This window comes from Chrysemys picta, chromosome 3 (genome assembly GCF_011386835.1).
Source record: "Chrysemys picta bellii isolate R12L10 chromosome 3, ASM1138683v2, whole genome shotgun sequence".
Taxonomy (NCBI): Eukaryota; Metazoa; Chordata; order Testudines; family Emydidae; genus Chrysemys; species Chrysemys picta.
Genome location: NC_088793.1, coordinates 144233025 through 144250463, shown reverse-complemented (window position 1 = coordinate 144250463; position 17439 = coordinate 144233025). Strand labels below are relative to the sequence as shown.

The window sequence follows — 17439 nt, the reverse complement described above, 5'->3', positions numbered from 1 at the left end:
GACTTGATGCATCCTATTTTTGCGGCTAAATGCTTGGAACAGCCACTCACTTAACCTGCACTGCGTTCTGTTTCATTCCTACTCTCCTTGAAAAACTGCTAAATCCAATAACATTTTAAAGCAATGCTTTATGGGTTATATTAAATGGTATTACTGCACACTAGTTCTACTAGAGTGGTTTTTTATGTGGATACTTTTAAATTACGTCGGGGGGACCTAAAGCACATGGAAAGGCATCCTTTTTTAGTGTGATTAGAAATCCAAAGAAAATAAAATAAATATTGTTTTAAATGCAATTTTATGGAGGTTTTAGGAGTCCTTCCCCCCCAGTATTATAATACACCTCTACCCCGATATAACAGTGTCCTTGGGATCCAAAAAATCTTACCGCGTTATAGGTGAAACCACATTATATCAAACTTGCTTTGATCCGCCGGAATGCGCAGCCCCGCCTCCTGGAGCACTGCTTTACCGCGTTATATCCGAATTTGTGTTATATCGGGGTAGAGGGGTATATTGTACCTCCTGTGCCTTTAGAATGCATGGTCCTCAGGGCAGGGCTCTGTTTTATGTTGATCATATTTCACCATTTGTACAGCACTATGTACTTGCATAGTGCTATATTAACACTAAAAGAGGGCAACTGCACTGATACATTCACATAAGTACAGTACAACTCAGTGGTTGAATTGCGAGGTGGGGGAAGCAAGCCCATAATATATATTTTAAAAAAAGGAGGCAGGAGGGTTGTCTGCGCCAGATTTTTCATCTGACAGCACTAAGTATTGTGAGTGTGACCCACACATTTATTCACCCCCCCTCCCCCTCTACAATTCTAGCATTGGTTAAATTCTCTGCTGTCAGATCATGACAGAGCTGGATCTCCATTTTTCTTAAAGTCTGTGATGTGTCTCAAATGTTTGGATGATTTAGGCTGCACCATATTAAAAATGATTATTCAAAAAGATTAAAGAAAATATGAAATAAGAAGGAACTACAGTGCAGTGTATAAGATTATTAAGAGTAGACACTATAAGGCTTAAAAGATAAGTGCCAAATTAAGTAACAGGAGAAAAAAGGAATAAGCCAGGAACTAAAGAAAGGCAAGTATAAACTGTCAAGGTCAGTAACAGTAGTGGAGTTAGCTAAATACAGTATCTGAAGGTTAGATATTGTGGGTTAAAACTACCAACATTAAGCAAGGGAGGAGCTGAATTTATGTTAGTTCCTATAGAATGGTGTTGTGCCTTTTTGGCAGGGGTGGAGCGCGTTGGTTAAACCTTCACTGAGGACACTGAATGTCTGCATATCAACGGATTCTAAAGAAATCTCTACCTATGACAAAATAATAGCCCAATTTGCTGCAGGATCCCTTCTTCCTGATTAAAAAAAATATACCCACCATTACTTCTTTTTAAGGAAGAGGGTGTCTTAACATTTTAGGTCTCTGTGATACTTAGAAAAACTTATGACAGACAAAAGACTGACTTTCCATTAGTTTTCCACCGGAGGTAACTGGCAGAAAAGAAATGGAAGACTAGAGCAGATGATTGCTCAGGTAAGCTACTGTTATGTCATAATAAAAAGATCAACTCAAAATACAATGGGATCAACTGAGTAAAAAAAGGTTTCAGAGTAGCAGCCATGTTAGTCTGTATCCGCAAAAAGAACAGGAGTACTTGTGGCACCTTAGAGACTAACAAATTTATTAGAGCATAAGCTTTCGTGGACTACAGCCCACTTCTTCGGTATGCATCCGAAGAAGTGGGCTGTAGTCCACGAAAGCTTATGCTCTAATAAATTTGTTAGTCTCTAAGGTGCCACAAGTACTCCTGTTCTTTTTGAGTAAAAGAAGCAAGTTATGAGATGGAGGGGATATCAGAGATGTTCGTGTAAAAGAAATTTTAAAAAGCAACATGAAAGGTAAATTTTATGCAGTTCTTTAAATTCTCTCTCAAAGACTGTTTAAAACTATTTTAAAAGATACTTTTCTGCTTTTATAATTTTGTTAGTCATTTTGATTATTTGAATTTTCTTTTGGTCTGGTGATCAAAATCCATTTTCACAACTTCAATTCTAGCGTCCAAGTCCGCATGAGGAATACTATACACTTAACAAGTATGTACATTCCTGCCTCTCCACATGCCTCCCATTTTTCATACATAAAACAAACAAATAAATATTCATGGATTTTGCATATTTTATATGCACAAGGATTATGATAAATATGCTTTCAGAATAAAAATACGTACAAGTATCCAAATGGACAGTACTTGTCACATACTATGGGTTTGCATTTCTTAGGCCTTGAACGGCACTGACAGATCTCACAGTTGTGGACATCAGTCTGGAAACCGAAGGAACAGTCCAAGGAACACCCTGATATGAGGCCAGTACACAGCTCCTCTCCTGTGAAGAACACATGCAGCTTAGCACAAAATGAAAAGTGTTGTTCATATCAGAAAAAATGTATCTATATACAGACTAAACCTTTTCCACCTTTTTACTTTTTATTGGTTTAACTTAACACTACCAACATTTTTACCTCTCTGTCCTAATATTCCTCTACAATTCTACAGAAATGGCCTCAAACACTGCAGTTTGCAACAGTGTTACTACCGTGTTTTGGACCTGTATTATAGAATACCATAGTGAGTGTTTGTTTTTAAATAATTATTGGTTCCAAGCAAAATCTTGGGAGTAGGCACCTTATATCTAGGGAGTTGCTAGGGAGAGGTAAACATTCCAAGGGAGTCCAACATTCATGAGTCATACGGTCACATTAAATTCATGTCAACAAAACTTCAGTAATACCACATACTGTCTATGTTTCATTTTTGTTTAACAGATTCATGTGCAATATAATGTATTTTATTTTGAACAGTATTAATCCAAAATAAAATTGGAGGAGCTGTTATTTATTAAGGATCTCTATTTGTTACTTACACTGTTGACTGTCACCTGTTTGAGTATTAAGACCTCCCTACTAAAAGCACATTACTACAGTGCCAAAGAGGTGACAATCTTAAATACATCTGCTGGATTAAGTCAAAGTAAAAGAGCTTGAAGATGGAGTCTCATAGCATGATTGAATAGCCTCTTGTGGGAGCAATAAAAAAAAAAAGATAGTGGAGTGGAGGAATCCGATTACATCTAGTGTAGTAATGTCAGGAAGAGGGTGTGACTTTTATGTTTACTTTCAGCAAACCTTTATTACTTGAGAATAACAAGTTTGCTTTTCTTCATGGGAGAGGGGAAGTTGGGGGGGGGGGAAGGGGGAGACAGTTTAAAACACTCTAAGACATTGCCAAGCCATCAGGTGTATGAATGCACATATAATTCGTTTTCCTTTTCTGTGCTGTTATATATTTTTAGGCATGATTCCATGGTATGGAGAATAAAAATTAGTAAAGGATGTGCTAACGCTTAAAAGTGTGTACTTAAAGTACATTTTATATATTGGTTGCGGGGGTGTGAGAAAACAGGAATGCACAATAGTCATTAATTTAGAGAGGGTAAAACAGAGGAAGAGACCTGGGAAATGACTAGCCAAAGAGAAAGCAATAATGAAAAAGAGGACAAGAGAAATAGAGGGAGATAAGAATCAAAAGAGAAGAATGGACTAGATGGCAAGTCAATGCAGATATACACAAAGAGGACAGAAATGAAGGTTACTCACCTGACTGGAGTTCTTCGAGATGACCTCTGCATATTCACACTCTTGGAATACATGAATTGTGCAACTTGGACAAGTAGAACTTTCTAGTAGCAGTGCCTGTTGCAGAGCTCTTGTGTCACCTACTCCTCTTTCAGAGGATGGGATTATAAAGAGAGAGCGTGGTTTGCCAACCAGATGACTTCTTTCCATCACGTCTTCAAAGGCGAAGTTGAAATTAGGACTCCAAGGAAGAGGGGAAGGAGGATGGGGAATGTGAATGTGCAGAGGTAATCGTGAAGAACTCTGGTTACAGGTGAGTAACCTTAATTTTTTTTTTTGGGAGTCCTCTGCATATTCCCACTTGGGAGTTGAGCAACCAGCACTCCTCCCTCTGGATAGTGGGACAAAGAAAACTAGTTAAATAGATACTGTAATGCTTCTTTACAAAACTGTTTATCTGATTTAGATGCCACATGTAAACAGCAATATTTTGTGACAGAATCGAGCTCTAAGAGGCAGCTCTACTGATTTTGAATATGGGAAGACAATGAGTGCTTGTTTACCTGGTGAATCACTGAGTGGCAAGCCGGGAGTATATCTACAGCACCCCAACCTGCTGAGCAATAACTCATCATGTGGACACTGCTACCACACAGTGAAAGTCCTGGAGCACAGCCTCCGAAAATTTTCACTGCACTGTAGCAGTATCCACATAGCAAGTTACTATGTGGCAAGCTGAGGCATTGTAGAGTCACATCCTGGCTTGCCATGCGGTAACTTGCTGTGTAGACAAGCCCTAAGGCAGGCCATGGAAGTGGTCTTCACTCTGAGTGTGTTCTAAGCCCTTCTGGAAGAGGCGCAGAGGTGTGTTCAGAAACACTATTCAATAGAGAGTCAGACACTTAGAAAGGCGCTGGCAGGTGACTGCCTGAGCTCTACTTTTTTCCCCATAAGAGAAACAGTCTAGGTGATTTTCTGTATTCCTTAGCTATACTCAAACAGAAGATTAATGCTCTTTTAGCATCCAAGTAGTGTTGCTTAACTTCCCCTGAGTGACAGTGAGGCCTAGGGAAAGATATTGATAAATTTATGAATTAGTTAAGATTGAATTGTGTTGCCACCTTGGAGAGAAATTTCAGGTTGGCTAAAGGATCACTTTATCTTTGTGAATAACTTGGGGGAGGAGGGGCAGAAGAAGGGAAGAGAGGCAGAGTGCATCCATGACAGCCTGTAGCTTGCTCAGCCTTCTAGAGGAATAGTTATAGGTATAAAAAAGTCTGTCTCAATTGAGAGTTGAAATAGGGAACATTCTCCCATGGGTTTGAAGGGAGGATTCATGAGCTGAATAAGGACTAGACTGAGATCCCACGTAGGTGAGGTTCTCTAACCACAGGGTAGACATTATTAGCCCCTTCAAGAATCTTTTTACCCGATCATGGCTAAATATAGTCTTTTGCTCAATTAAGCTGTGATATACAGAGATGGCTCTGAGATATACTTTTACCAATGATATGGAGAGCCCCAAGGATTTCATATAAAGTACTTCAGTATGGATTGAACAGAAGCTGAACATAGATTTCTGTTATAGCTGGTTCTCCAAAAAGAGGACCTTTTCCATTTATGACAACATAGGTGAGGTGACTGTTTCCTGAAGGACAACTATACCTCCTGTACTGTTTCTGAATAGGACAGTTCCAGATTTGCCAAAAGCCTTGTGGCCCATGATGTTAAATGGAAAGAATCTGGGTCTGGATAGCAAATCTAACCGCTCTTCTGGTCAAAAGATCTGGAATTGCAGGCAAAGACAGAAATCCCTTATGATAGCTGCAGGAGATCCAAAACCACTATTGTCTTGCTCAGGCCTGGGCTATCAGAATAACCCTGGCTTTGCTTGATTTTCCTGAGAACTTCCTGCATTAGAGGAATTGGGGGGAAATGCATAGAAGATGTCCCCACCACCGGCCCTGAAAAAGTACTGCTGAGAGAGAGTGGTGGTCTGCTTTTGCTCTGGAGTTGTGTGTGGTTGAAAATGTGTCTCTCTCTGGATACACTCACAGAAAGATGTTGTTTACTACTAAATTCTTGAGTGATCACTTGTGCTCAGGGGCAGATCTATGTTTTTTGCCGCCCCAAGCATGGCAGTCAGGCAGCCTTCGGCGGCGTTTCTGTGGGAGGTCCGCCCAGGTCGCGCGAATTCGGCGGTGGTTCTGCGGATGCCCTGCCAGTCCCGCACCGGCATACCCGCCACCGAATTGCCGCCAAAACGCGGGACCGGCGGACCTCCTGCAGAAATGCCGCCAAAGGCAGCATGACTGCCGCCCTCACAGCGACCGGCAGGCCGCCCCCCGCGGCTTGCCGCCCCAGGCACGCACTTGCTGGGCTGGTGCCTGGAGCCGCCCCTGCTTGTGCTGATCATACAAGTGTCTGCTCAGCTGATCCGCCCGCATATTGTCCTCGTCAGCAAGATGGAGAGTTACAGGATAAAAATTGGTGTACCATGCACCACTCCTACAGAACTACAGCCTCTTTGCACAGGTGGCTATAACGTGTCTCTCTCCACAACCCCCATCCACTTGTTCATGTAAAATACTTCTGTAATATTGTAAGGAGTTGCCTGAACCACGCTGCCACATAGATGAGCGAGAAAGTATTTATGAGCCCAATATATTGCTCTAAATTTTAGAATGTTGATAGCAATTTTTTCTCCCTGGAATGCCAGTGACTTGTTAGATTCCTTTAATAAGCCCCAACTGGAAGCATTGGAAGTGACTGTAGCTGATGCAGCTAGGGGTTGAATGCAATCCCTTTGAGGGCATCGCGATATTGAGTCCACCATATGAGTCACAGGAACAGATCTCCGGGTAGTGTCAATGTCATAAACATGCTGTCTGTATTTGGAATACAGTATCTTGCTAACCAATGTTGTAGAGGCCTCATCTTCAGATATTTGTACAGAATTAAATTGTGTGGCTGAAGCCATAAAGCCCATCAACTTGAGGAAAAAAATCACTGTTTGACAAGAGTTCTCCTGTATTATTGCTATTGCTGTAAGGATTTTGAAATGCCTTTCTTCTGGAAGAAAAGCTCTGCCTTTCCGAGAATCCAGAACTGCCCCAATAAAATATATGACCTGGTTTCTTGAACTCCAGTGTTTGGAGCAAGGTACATATCTGTGATGTAGCTTTTGCTAGGTCCTCCTGTAAGGACACCCTGATAAGCCAATTGTCTAAGTAAGGGTACATAGATACTAGGATAGCTCATATATGTTGCTACTGCTCAAAAACAGTTTGTGAATACTCCACATATCATAGAGTGTCCAAAAGAGGACCTTGAATTGGTATTGATCTCCTCCCACCACAAACTCTAGATATTTTGGATGGGAAGATCTGATTCACATGTGAAAATAAGCATCTTGTAAATCAATTTTTGAGTCCCAAACCTGTCTTGTCAGGAATAAGGAGGGAAGGAGTGAGCTTAGGGTAAGCATGAGAAAGAAAATGGAATATATAGCCAAAAAGAATGTGGGAGAAAAAAAGTGAGAGAGGAACAAAAACAAAGAAATGGAAGCAGAAATAAAATACAATTTTATGGTTTGTATACTTCCTTAATTCATTCAAACATATTATTCCAGTTATGTTTTAAGGATGTCATTTATTATTTTATTTTTTAATTGTTACTTTTAATTTTTTAAAATATACCGCAGATCTTGCATGAAATGTCGTGAAGGAGGGCAAAAGAATTCTTTCTTGGAGCCTCCATTGACATCAATAAGCTTTGAATCAGTCCCTAAGACACCATTATGCTTAACATCAGCCATGATTTGGGACTAGAGATGAGCAAACAATTTCCTTCTTATATTTTGCTTTGATTAGCTCATTGTATCACTTTTAGACAGCAGTGTTAGTGTAGCATTTTATATCTTAACTCAGCACATAATATTAGAGACATCTAATATCCTGTTTTATACAGCATCATCAATGTGCTCAACGCAGCAATATACACAGAGGATGACAACATCCTGCCCCAAGAAGTTTATAATCTAAAAACAGATTATATGCCATTTGATGTATAGCCTGGAAGATCCAGTGTCAAGGCAGTGCAGATTTTCTTAGATAATAATTTTAGCGGTGATTTATTATTGAAAGGCTTTTCATTTGGTAAGTGCTGATTTGATATTACTATTAACTGATTACTCAATGAATTTGTATACTATATAGCTCTTTTAAGACATTTATTATGTTCATATTGCCCATTTACTATTATTGATCATACAAATGCATGTGTATACTTTACTAGAAAGTTGTCCTATATGCTATGCTCTGCAGATAAGTGAAAGGAGCTCTGGCAAAGAGCCAGAACCACAGCCAAGGACTCTACTATAAATACTCTACTGTCTATCCCTAAAAGTGCTCATCTAAGGATGGTCAGCAAAAGTGCCTCATTTGACCTCAGCCATCATGGTAGTACCAAGGGAAAGAAGCAGCTTGTAAGGAAGCTGGATCAGAAACCATGTATGGCTGTAGATATTAGAACAAATGTCATCTGAAAGCAGATGGGAAATCAGCGCAGTCTGCAGAACATGGGTGTAATGCACTCATTCCAAACTTGAATGAACAGATGAGCTCCACATTCTGTACTAGCTGAGGCTTCCAAAGGTCTTCAAAGATGCAAACAAGCAGAAAAGACTCCAGACATGAAAATTTCAATAGTGTGACTGACTACAGTGAACTCCACATTATCATAGAAAAGCCACTTTCTCCTAGATATTGTGGATAAAAAACAAAAAGTAATGGCATAAGCCACTGCAGTAACCTGGGAATCAAAGAGTGAACAGGGCTTCAAAAAGCTGATTATCGAGGGCAGTCACAACCATTACCATTTCCTCAAGTTGCTTTCCATGCCAACCATCGTCTCCATCTTTTCAAGATTCAGTCTCAAAAAGTTCAGATCCTATATCTTAGTCAAACATTGGGAAAGCAAGAAAAACAATGTTGCAATTTGATATACAGGAAACATAGTCCGGTACCATCAGAATGTGGACAACACTGTAGTCAAAAATGCCTAACAACTGCCTGTGACAAACTAATATACATTTTGAACAACAGGAGTGACAAAATGGAAAAGATGTAAGAGATATTTCCTGCATCAGTGAGGTGAGCAGCTACCCTGTTGCCTCTCAGAAAGAGCGCCATGGAAGGATCAGCCCTGTCCATCATTATCATATCCTATAACAGTACCTAAAACGCCTTATGCTGAGCTATATTAACCATCGATGTATCTAACAAAAATAATATGGACATATGATCAGTGTCCATCACTAAAAGAAGTTCATCACCAAAGTTACTAATGCTGTCTCTATACCATACGCAGGCATCACACCAAATTGCTAGGGCCTCCAAGAGAGCAGAGGAATCCACACAGATCTCAAACTACCCTGCCCACACATCTGATAGCTTTCTAAACCATGAGTATGTGCTTTTACGTGCTGAACTCAAACCTTCCTGGGATATTTCCATATTTGCCCAGTGACCTAGATATCCTGACCTCATATAGAAGTCATCAGTGCAGAAAAGTCTGGGATGTTCCAACATTACTTAAGATAAGGGTTCAGTCAATATTAATCAGGAATTCAATAATTGTTATTGAACTGCCATTTAATATTAACATAAATCAGGTCATCAAAAGGCTTCTATACTGACAGGAAGGATATTATTGATCAAAAATACTGAAATAGATAAATAGATAAATTAAAGTCTATGGAAAAACCTTCTGAGAACTCTATGTATTTCAAACACTTCCATTAGTCACATTTTTGTAAATCAGCATTTTTATTAAACATACTTTATGTGTAAGGGAAAAGAAAAGGTTGGATTAAGTTTTAAATGTTTTATTGTACACTACAATAAAGGATTATGTTTTTGAATAAATATTTCTAAATTTCAAAATAGTTACATTTTCTAACAGCATGATATTCTGGAATTAACTTTGTAACTTTGGGTAAAATATCCCCTAACAAACACCTCACGCCTAACAAGACAAAGGATTTGGTCCCAATGATTTTCACACTTAACATCTTCCCAGCTCTATGACTAACTACTTTATTGTGAGAATAGCCTTATGAATTGATGTACCATCTTGCACATACAGATGCACAAATTGCATGAGGAAACCTGTAAGTGTGCAATGTGTTATTTCTGATTTACAACAAAGATCTGAGTAACATTCCTTAAATTAAATATTTCCTTTGTGATGATTCCAGCTCACAGCTTCTTTTTGTTACATTTCTAGCAGTTTCTTCATTAGCAATCATTCATATCACTAATTTCCTGCTTTTATAAATGAGATACCCTTTTTGTTTATTTCAAATCACTAATTTTCCATTCCAGTCAAAGTCGCAGCACCAAAATTATTTAACAAATGCTTTGCTGTAGTGGCAGATCATCTTTGAGTCTGTAGGCATACCTATGTCTGAATGACAGTCTACTACTAAATGCAATATTGACTACTAGCTTTGATTCTGATTCCTGTGATGAATCTGTGGTCCGGTAAGATGATTACCTCCCTAATGGCTGAATGGCAGACTTAATGACAGACATACCACTGATGCAAGACTCAGTTTCACAGGCCTTGGGAGGCAGGCCAGTCCTTGCCCACAGACAACCTGCCAACCTTAAGCATATTCTCACCAGCAACCACGCACCGCACCATAACAACTCTAACTCAGGAACCAACCCATGCAACAAACCTCGATGCCAACTCTGCCCACATATCTACACCAGCAACACCATCACTGGACCTAACCAGATCAGCTACAACATCACCGGCTCATTCACCTGCACGTCCACCAATGTTATATATGCCATCATATGCCAGCAATGCCCCTCTGCTATGTACATTGGCCAAACTGGACAGTCACTACGCAAGAGGATAAATGGACACAAGTCAGATATCAGGAATGGCAATATACAAAAACCTGTAGGAGAACACTTCAACCTCCCTGGCCACACAATAGCAGATGTAAAGGTAGCCATCTTACAGCAAAAAAACTTCAGGACCAGACTCCAAAGAGAAACTGCTGAGCTCCAGTTCATTTGCAAATTTGACACCATCAGATCAGGATTAAACAAAGACTGTGAATGGCTATCCAACTACAGAAGCAGTTTCTCCTCCCTGGGTGTTCACACCTCAACTGCTAGCAGAGCACCTCACCCTCCCTGATTGAACTAACCTCGTTATCTCCGTACTGATTTATACCTGCCTCTGGAGATTTCCATTACTTGCATCTGAAGAAGTGAGGTTCTTACCCACGAAAGCTTATGCTCCCAATACTTCTGTTAGTCTCAAAGGTGCCACAGGACCCTCTGTTGCTTTTTACAGGTTCAGACTAACACGGCTACCCCTCTGATACAAGATACAAGAGTGCTTACTTAGGGGCTGTCCATGTAATCCTTACTCATGGTAAGCAACCACAGTGAACTCATTATAAATGAAGATTGCAGAATTTGGCATTCTGAAAAACACAGCTAGCCCTGGAAGGCAACATAAGAAACTGTGAAGCACATAACATTTGAGGAATATTCTGCAAAATCAAGGACAAAGACTGAAATAGTAACAGGGCAGAAAGTGAGATAAATTCAGCCATACAACCCACTGACATAAATGGGGCTACATTAATGTAACATAGGGCAGAATTTGGGCTTGTGCCCTAGAAGCAGAAATGAAATGTGTGTTCAGGAAATAACTAATCAAGAAGAGTGAACTTGGGACAAAGTGCAACCTTTTTGGTGGGAAGCATCATACAAACTTTTCATCATATGGTAAAAACTGTGCAAAAGGTAAAAGAAAAATCACTTTGCAATGGTGTGCTTATCAGGAGAGGTGTTTAAAGGACACTAAGATTTGAATGCCAATGGAAGATAAGGACACAGCTGTGAGGTTTAATGGGGCAATCAATAGAATGACAGTACAGTATACTGAAGTGCAAAACAAGTTAAGACTAAAAAACTGTAGCTTTTAGAAACAGACAATACTGCTCACAGGAGCAAAATCAATACTGATGATATGGAAGATTTTGAAAGAGCTAACGTAGAAGACAACACTTATGGAAAAAAAGAGGTGATGATGAAAGCCTATGAAGAACTGACTGAGATGCAGGTAACATGCAGATTAAGGAGGATTCGGCATAATGGTAAAGATAGAAACTATTTTTTAAATAGCTCCTACAGTAAATAGTCTTTTCTGGGAGAACAGACCAGTAAAAAGCTGAGGCTGATTAGATTTATTTTTAAAACAGTGAAATACCAAAGCGTCCAAAACCAAAACAGCCTAGATAAGCAGCAGCAATTGCGGCCTGGGAAAAGCAATTTCCTGGCACATTCAGGGGGTACATATACCATTCAACTGAAAGACATGACTCATTGTGTAATGCATGCCCTAAGTAGAGTACAGGTGCCCTTGAGACAAGAGTTAAGGGAAATGTGAAACAGAATGATAGTGGTGAATTAATGTAATAGCCAAATGCAGCCCACAGACTGGGTGAATTCAATAGCATGTGTAATAAAGGTATCAGGACACTCAGCATGTGCATGGATACTAAAGAACTCAGTGAGAATATAATGTGGGATCGTTACTGAGAAAAATGAGATATGAGGCACATTATTTTACAAACCTGGATTCATCACATGAATTTAGAGGCACACAATTAAGTAACAAAAATAAAAAAAAACGTGTACATTCAACTTCAGAATGGCCTGAACCAAAACACTGAGCTTGCATCCCCCTTAACTTTGGGAAAGGGTGGACCCAGATCCAAACTTTGTAATACTGTTGATGTAATGGGCATACTAAAACAATGAATATTAATATGCCTGAACTTTGAAAAGTGTGGAATTGAATATGGTTTCAGATCCAAATTTCACTACCTGGGCCCACTTCCACAAGTAACACATACTTTGGCTTCCATATGGGAAAAAGTTCTGGTCTAGAAATGTTCCACAAAGGATGATGGAAAGAGTCAGAGTCTACATTAACAATGTGGTGATGTGGCTAACTCTTAGAAAGACCATATCACAGGCTGTTGGAGAATTAAGAAAAATGCATCAATATAACTGAAGCTCATTTGCTAAGCAGGAGCTGATGTAATTGTGACAAACATTAGCAGCAGCAGGAATACAGCTGGGACTGACTAAAATAAAAGCAGTACAAGAAATGATAAAACAAGAAGATTTTTAAAAAAATCCTTGGATATAACATACTTTAAGGACAAGTTTATACCTAGTCTGACAGCTGCCTTTAGAACATGCCAATGCTGAACAGACATGGCTTCTAGGTCATAAGGAGTGAAATAAAATTAAATAATAGTTAGAGGACCAATGTTAGCATTTTTCAACCTGAGTAAGGAGATCAGTGTTTATAGATGCTTCTAAATATTGACTAGGCATGCTCTTATTAAAAGATTAATGTTGATTTTCAGCAAATCTTGAAACACTGGGGAAATTCCAGACGACTTGAAGAGGCCTAATATTGTGCCAATATTAAAAAACTGAATGACTCAAATACTTATAGGTCTGTCAGCCTGACATCGATCCCAGGAAAAATAATGGAATGGCTGATAAGGAATTTGATTTATAAAAAAATAAAGGAGGGTAATATAACTAATGGCAATCCTACTGGGTTTATGGAAAATAAATCTTGTCAAACTAATGATTTTTTTGGGACAAGATTACAAGTTTGGTTGATAAAGGTAATAGTGTTAATGTAATAAACTTAAACTTCTGTAAGCATTTGACTTGGTACCACACATTTTGATTAAGACACTAAAATGATACAAAATCCACACAGCATAAGTTAAATGGGTTAAAATTGGCTAACTGATAGGTTTCAAAAATCTAACTGTAAATGGAGAATCATCATTGAGCAACTGTGATTGTAGAGGGTCCTGAAGGGTTCAGTCCTTGGCCTTACACAATTTACTGATAAAGTTTACAGTTGACACAAAGACTGGGGGAGTGGTGAATAATGAAGAGGACAGGTTACTGATACAGAACAATCTGGATCACTTGGTAAACTGGGTGCAAGCAAACATATATGTGTTTCATTACAGCCAAATATAAGGTCATACGTCAAAGAACAAAGAATGTAGGCCATACTTACAGGATGGAGGACGCTATCCTGGGAAGCAGTGATTCTGAAAAACACCACTGGGTCATGGTGGATAATCAGCTGAGCATAAGCCTCCAGTGTTACACTCTGGCAAAAAGGGGTAATCTGATCCTTGCCATGTAAACGGGGAAATATCGAAGAGGAATAGGAAGGTTATATTATTTCTGTATTTGGCACTTGTATAACTGCTATTGAATACTGCATCCAGTTATGGTGTCCACAGTTCAAGGAGGATACTGATAAATTAGAGAGGGTTCAGAGAAGAGCCATAAGAATGAATAAAAGATTGAAAAAAGTATTATAGCAATAGACAGCAGGAGCTCAGTCAACTTAGACTATCCATGAAACTAAGGGATGACTTGATCACAGTCCATAAGTACCTACATGGGAAACAGAAATCTGATAAGAGGGCTCTGCAGTCTAGCAGACAAAGATACAAGATCAAATGGCTGGAAGCTGAAGCTAGACACATTTAGACGAGAAATAGGATGAAATTTTTCAACAGTGAGGGTAATTAACAGTTGGAACAAGTTACAAAAGGTTGTGGTGAATTTTCCATCACTGGAAATCTTTAAATCAGGATTGGATGTTGTGATGATTTGGGGAATCTGTCTATGTAAAACTTAGAGAGACAAGTTGGGTGAGGTAATATCTTTTATTGGACCAACTTCTGACATGAGCATCTCTTACCAACAGAAGTTACTTTACCCATGTTGTGTCTCTAATATCCTGGAACCAACACAGCTACACCTACACTACATACAATTTATGAATTCTGTTTGAGATTATGAATTCTATGTGCATCTATAACCCTCAGTTACGCAGTTAGTCAGCCATGGGCCGACAAAGACACCATCATGTATCACACGCCCTTTATGGAAGAAAGAATGGAACAAACAACAGAAATTGTTAACCTGAAGGGCTCCCATTCAAATGGGAACTCCTTAGGACAATGGGTTGGCTGAAGCCTTAGGAGAACCAGTTTTCTCAAGCTTCTCTGACTATAGTTTGACTGAACAGAATTTCCCAAGAAACAGCACAAGGAAATAACTTGTCATCAATGTGACTCATCAAAACATAGGATTCTTTGGGATAAGAGAGAGAACAAAGGGGCTTGCTTTCATAGCAGAAGGGATCTTTTTGACTGTGGGACCAACAGAGACTGAAGGAATCTGCCCGCAGTGGTCAGAGTGAGACACTCCATATTCTGGAGGGGATCCTGAATGCCTTAGAGACTAACTAAATCACAAAGAATGCTCAAGACTAATGAGGAAACAGACAGGAAAGGGCATGTTTTTTTTTTTTTAACCTAGATCTGTGTATCTCTTGTGCTGTTTAAAGTAAAGAGTAATTATGATAGAAACCTTTGTAAAACCTGTGTCTGTTTACTTCAACGATCACATCACTGAAGAAGTTAATTGTAAACAAGAGAGTGCCCAGAAGGTTGGAAATCTGAAGGATGTGCTTAAGCAACTAGGAGGGGGTTGAGAGAGTGGATTCTAGTCACAGGACCTAGGCAGTTGGACCACAGCAGTCTGAGAAGGGAGTTCTTTTTCTAGCACCATGACTGTGCACCTAGAGATCCAGACTCAGTAAAGCTTAAAAGAACATGGCTCTAACATGTGGACTCCAAACACAGCAGCCTGGTGAGTGTCCAGCAGGGGGAGCTTGATGATAGCTGTGACAGATTTTTCCCCCCTAAAAGATATGCTCTAGTTCACCCACAGCTATTGGAATTGAAGCAGGAATTAATTCATGCAAGTATTATGGCCTCTGTTATTTATGCAGGAGGTCACACTTGATAAAGGCACTGAGGATACTGGAGATCCTCTCTGTCCTCTTTTCTTCTTGGGGATTAGGAAAATGGTAGGAATAAAATCCCTTTCACCAATGTTGAGATGGTATTGGCTCTATGGCTCCCCTTAAAAGTAGCAGGTCTACCTCCTATAAAGTATCATCTCATGAGAGTGGCCCTTGAAAAGGGATGGAGAAAGGGTTTTTGGAGGGTGAAGGAAGAGGAACTTTATAGTGTAACCAAAGTGGATAGTGGATCCAGGATGGGTTAAAATGGACTCCAAGGCATAGGGTACCATCAGTTCTAAGGAGGATACCCCATCTTGCACAGATGTGTCAAAGGTTCTAGAATCTCCTGAGACTCATCATGGTTGATGTCTCTTGGAGAAGGTGATGAGTGTCACAGGGTAACCAGTCTCTGTGAACAGCTTGAGCCCAGCTCTCCTGGACTGGAGCGGCTGGGCTCAATCCAGCTAATTAAAGTGGACTGGGCTATACCTGGGCCTATAATGGGCTGCTAATTAGGCAGCTAGGGGGAGGAAGGACTAGGGCAGGCTGAGCCCTGGGAGGGAGGACTGAGACAGGCTGAGCCCTGGGCAGCAAAGGCCACACTGGAGGGGAGTTAAGTCCTGTGGTGAGTCCCTGTAGCCAATGAGGCCAGGGGATCAAGGAGCAATCCCACGGCTGCAGTTCCAAGAGGGGAGCAGAGCTGGAGGAGGCAAGAAAGTTGCCAGAAGTCGGGGAGCCAGAGACCCCTGGGAGGGGTGGCCCTGAAGCCTGGGGACTAGGTTTTGACTTAAGACTGCCTTCTGTTTGTTAACCTTTGCTATAAAAGAATAAACCTCTGTAACTGAGATTGTGCATGGCAGCACATGGTTGGAGGTGGGTGCAGCAACAGCCCACCCAGTGACACTGTCCTTTTCCCATAGCAGAATTGCCCAATGAAGAAAATGTGGGCTCCCATCTTCAAAGACAGTGCTGTCAAAATCACTGAGGAAATATCCCAGCCACAAGAAGGAATAGCAGACCAGCTTCTTTCATAATGCTCGTGGACTGATGGCGTCATGATCTTCCTTATAAGAAGTAGTTCTGACAGACAGTTCAGATTCAGATCTGAAAGGATGGTCATGTTCTCCAAAGCTGTGTAATCATCATCACAAAGTGTCTTTCCCCTGTGAGCTTTCGGTGTCAGCTCACAAGTGCATGTCAGTGCTGATGATGTATGGATGATGGTCAGTTTTTTGCTGTTACCGATGGTCATATCCATCTATGCTTAGAGCCCTGCATGGAAAGAAAATTTGTATCTGCATCTGATCTGCAAAATGACCCACTGATATCTGCCTCTGCAGAGGCAGATATCTGTGGAAATAAAGCTGATGTATGCAGACTTGCAGGGCTCTAAATACAAAATTTGTATCGGCATCTGATCCGCAATCTGCAGTGGTCCATGGATATCCATGGATTTGCAGGATTCTATCTATGCTTTTACTCAGTACCGACAGTGAAGAAGAGGAGGATCTCTTAGCCACAATCCTGATGGGTTTTTGAGCTTCCCTGCACAAGGCACGAATAGTCACCTGACCTCAATAGCATAAGGGCAAATCAGATCTCCTCTCAGAAATGGATATAGAGCAGTATTTTTCTGTAGACTCTACAGAGTGTTTCTTACCCTCATGGTGAGCCTGAGATGAGGAGTACTTACCTCTACCTTTGCCTGTCCCTCCATCCAAAGTGGCAGTGCTGGGTAGTGCGCTCAATATCTCAGACTGCTGTATAGGGGGGTCTGCCCAGCCCAGATCCAACTGGGACCTCAGAGCCTGTTCCAT

At 40.4% G+C, this 17439-nt stretch overlaps 1 protein-coding gene across 8 annotated transcripts in view; it reads right to left on the bottom strand.

Annotated features, from left to right (window-relative positions):
- The window catches only part of CRIM1 (cysteine rich transmembrane BMP regulator 1), a 317691-nt gene that overhangs the window by 60001 nt on the left and 240251 nt on the right, over positions 1–17439 (bottom strand). For 6 of the 8 annotated variants that reach the window (XM_005296243.4, XM_005296244.5, XM_005296245.4 and 3 more), the window contains one exon: positions 2253–2409. The exons of the other annotated variants lie outside the window; for them this stretch is intronic. In XM_005296243.4, coding sequence (XP_005296300.2) covers positions 2253–2409 — 157 coding nt within the window. The remainder of the gene's footprint in view (positions 1–2252; positions 2410–17439) is intronic. 8 annotated transcript variants of the gene reach the window in all.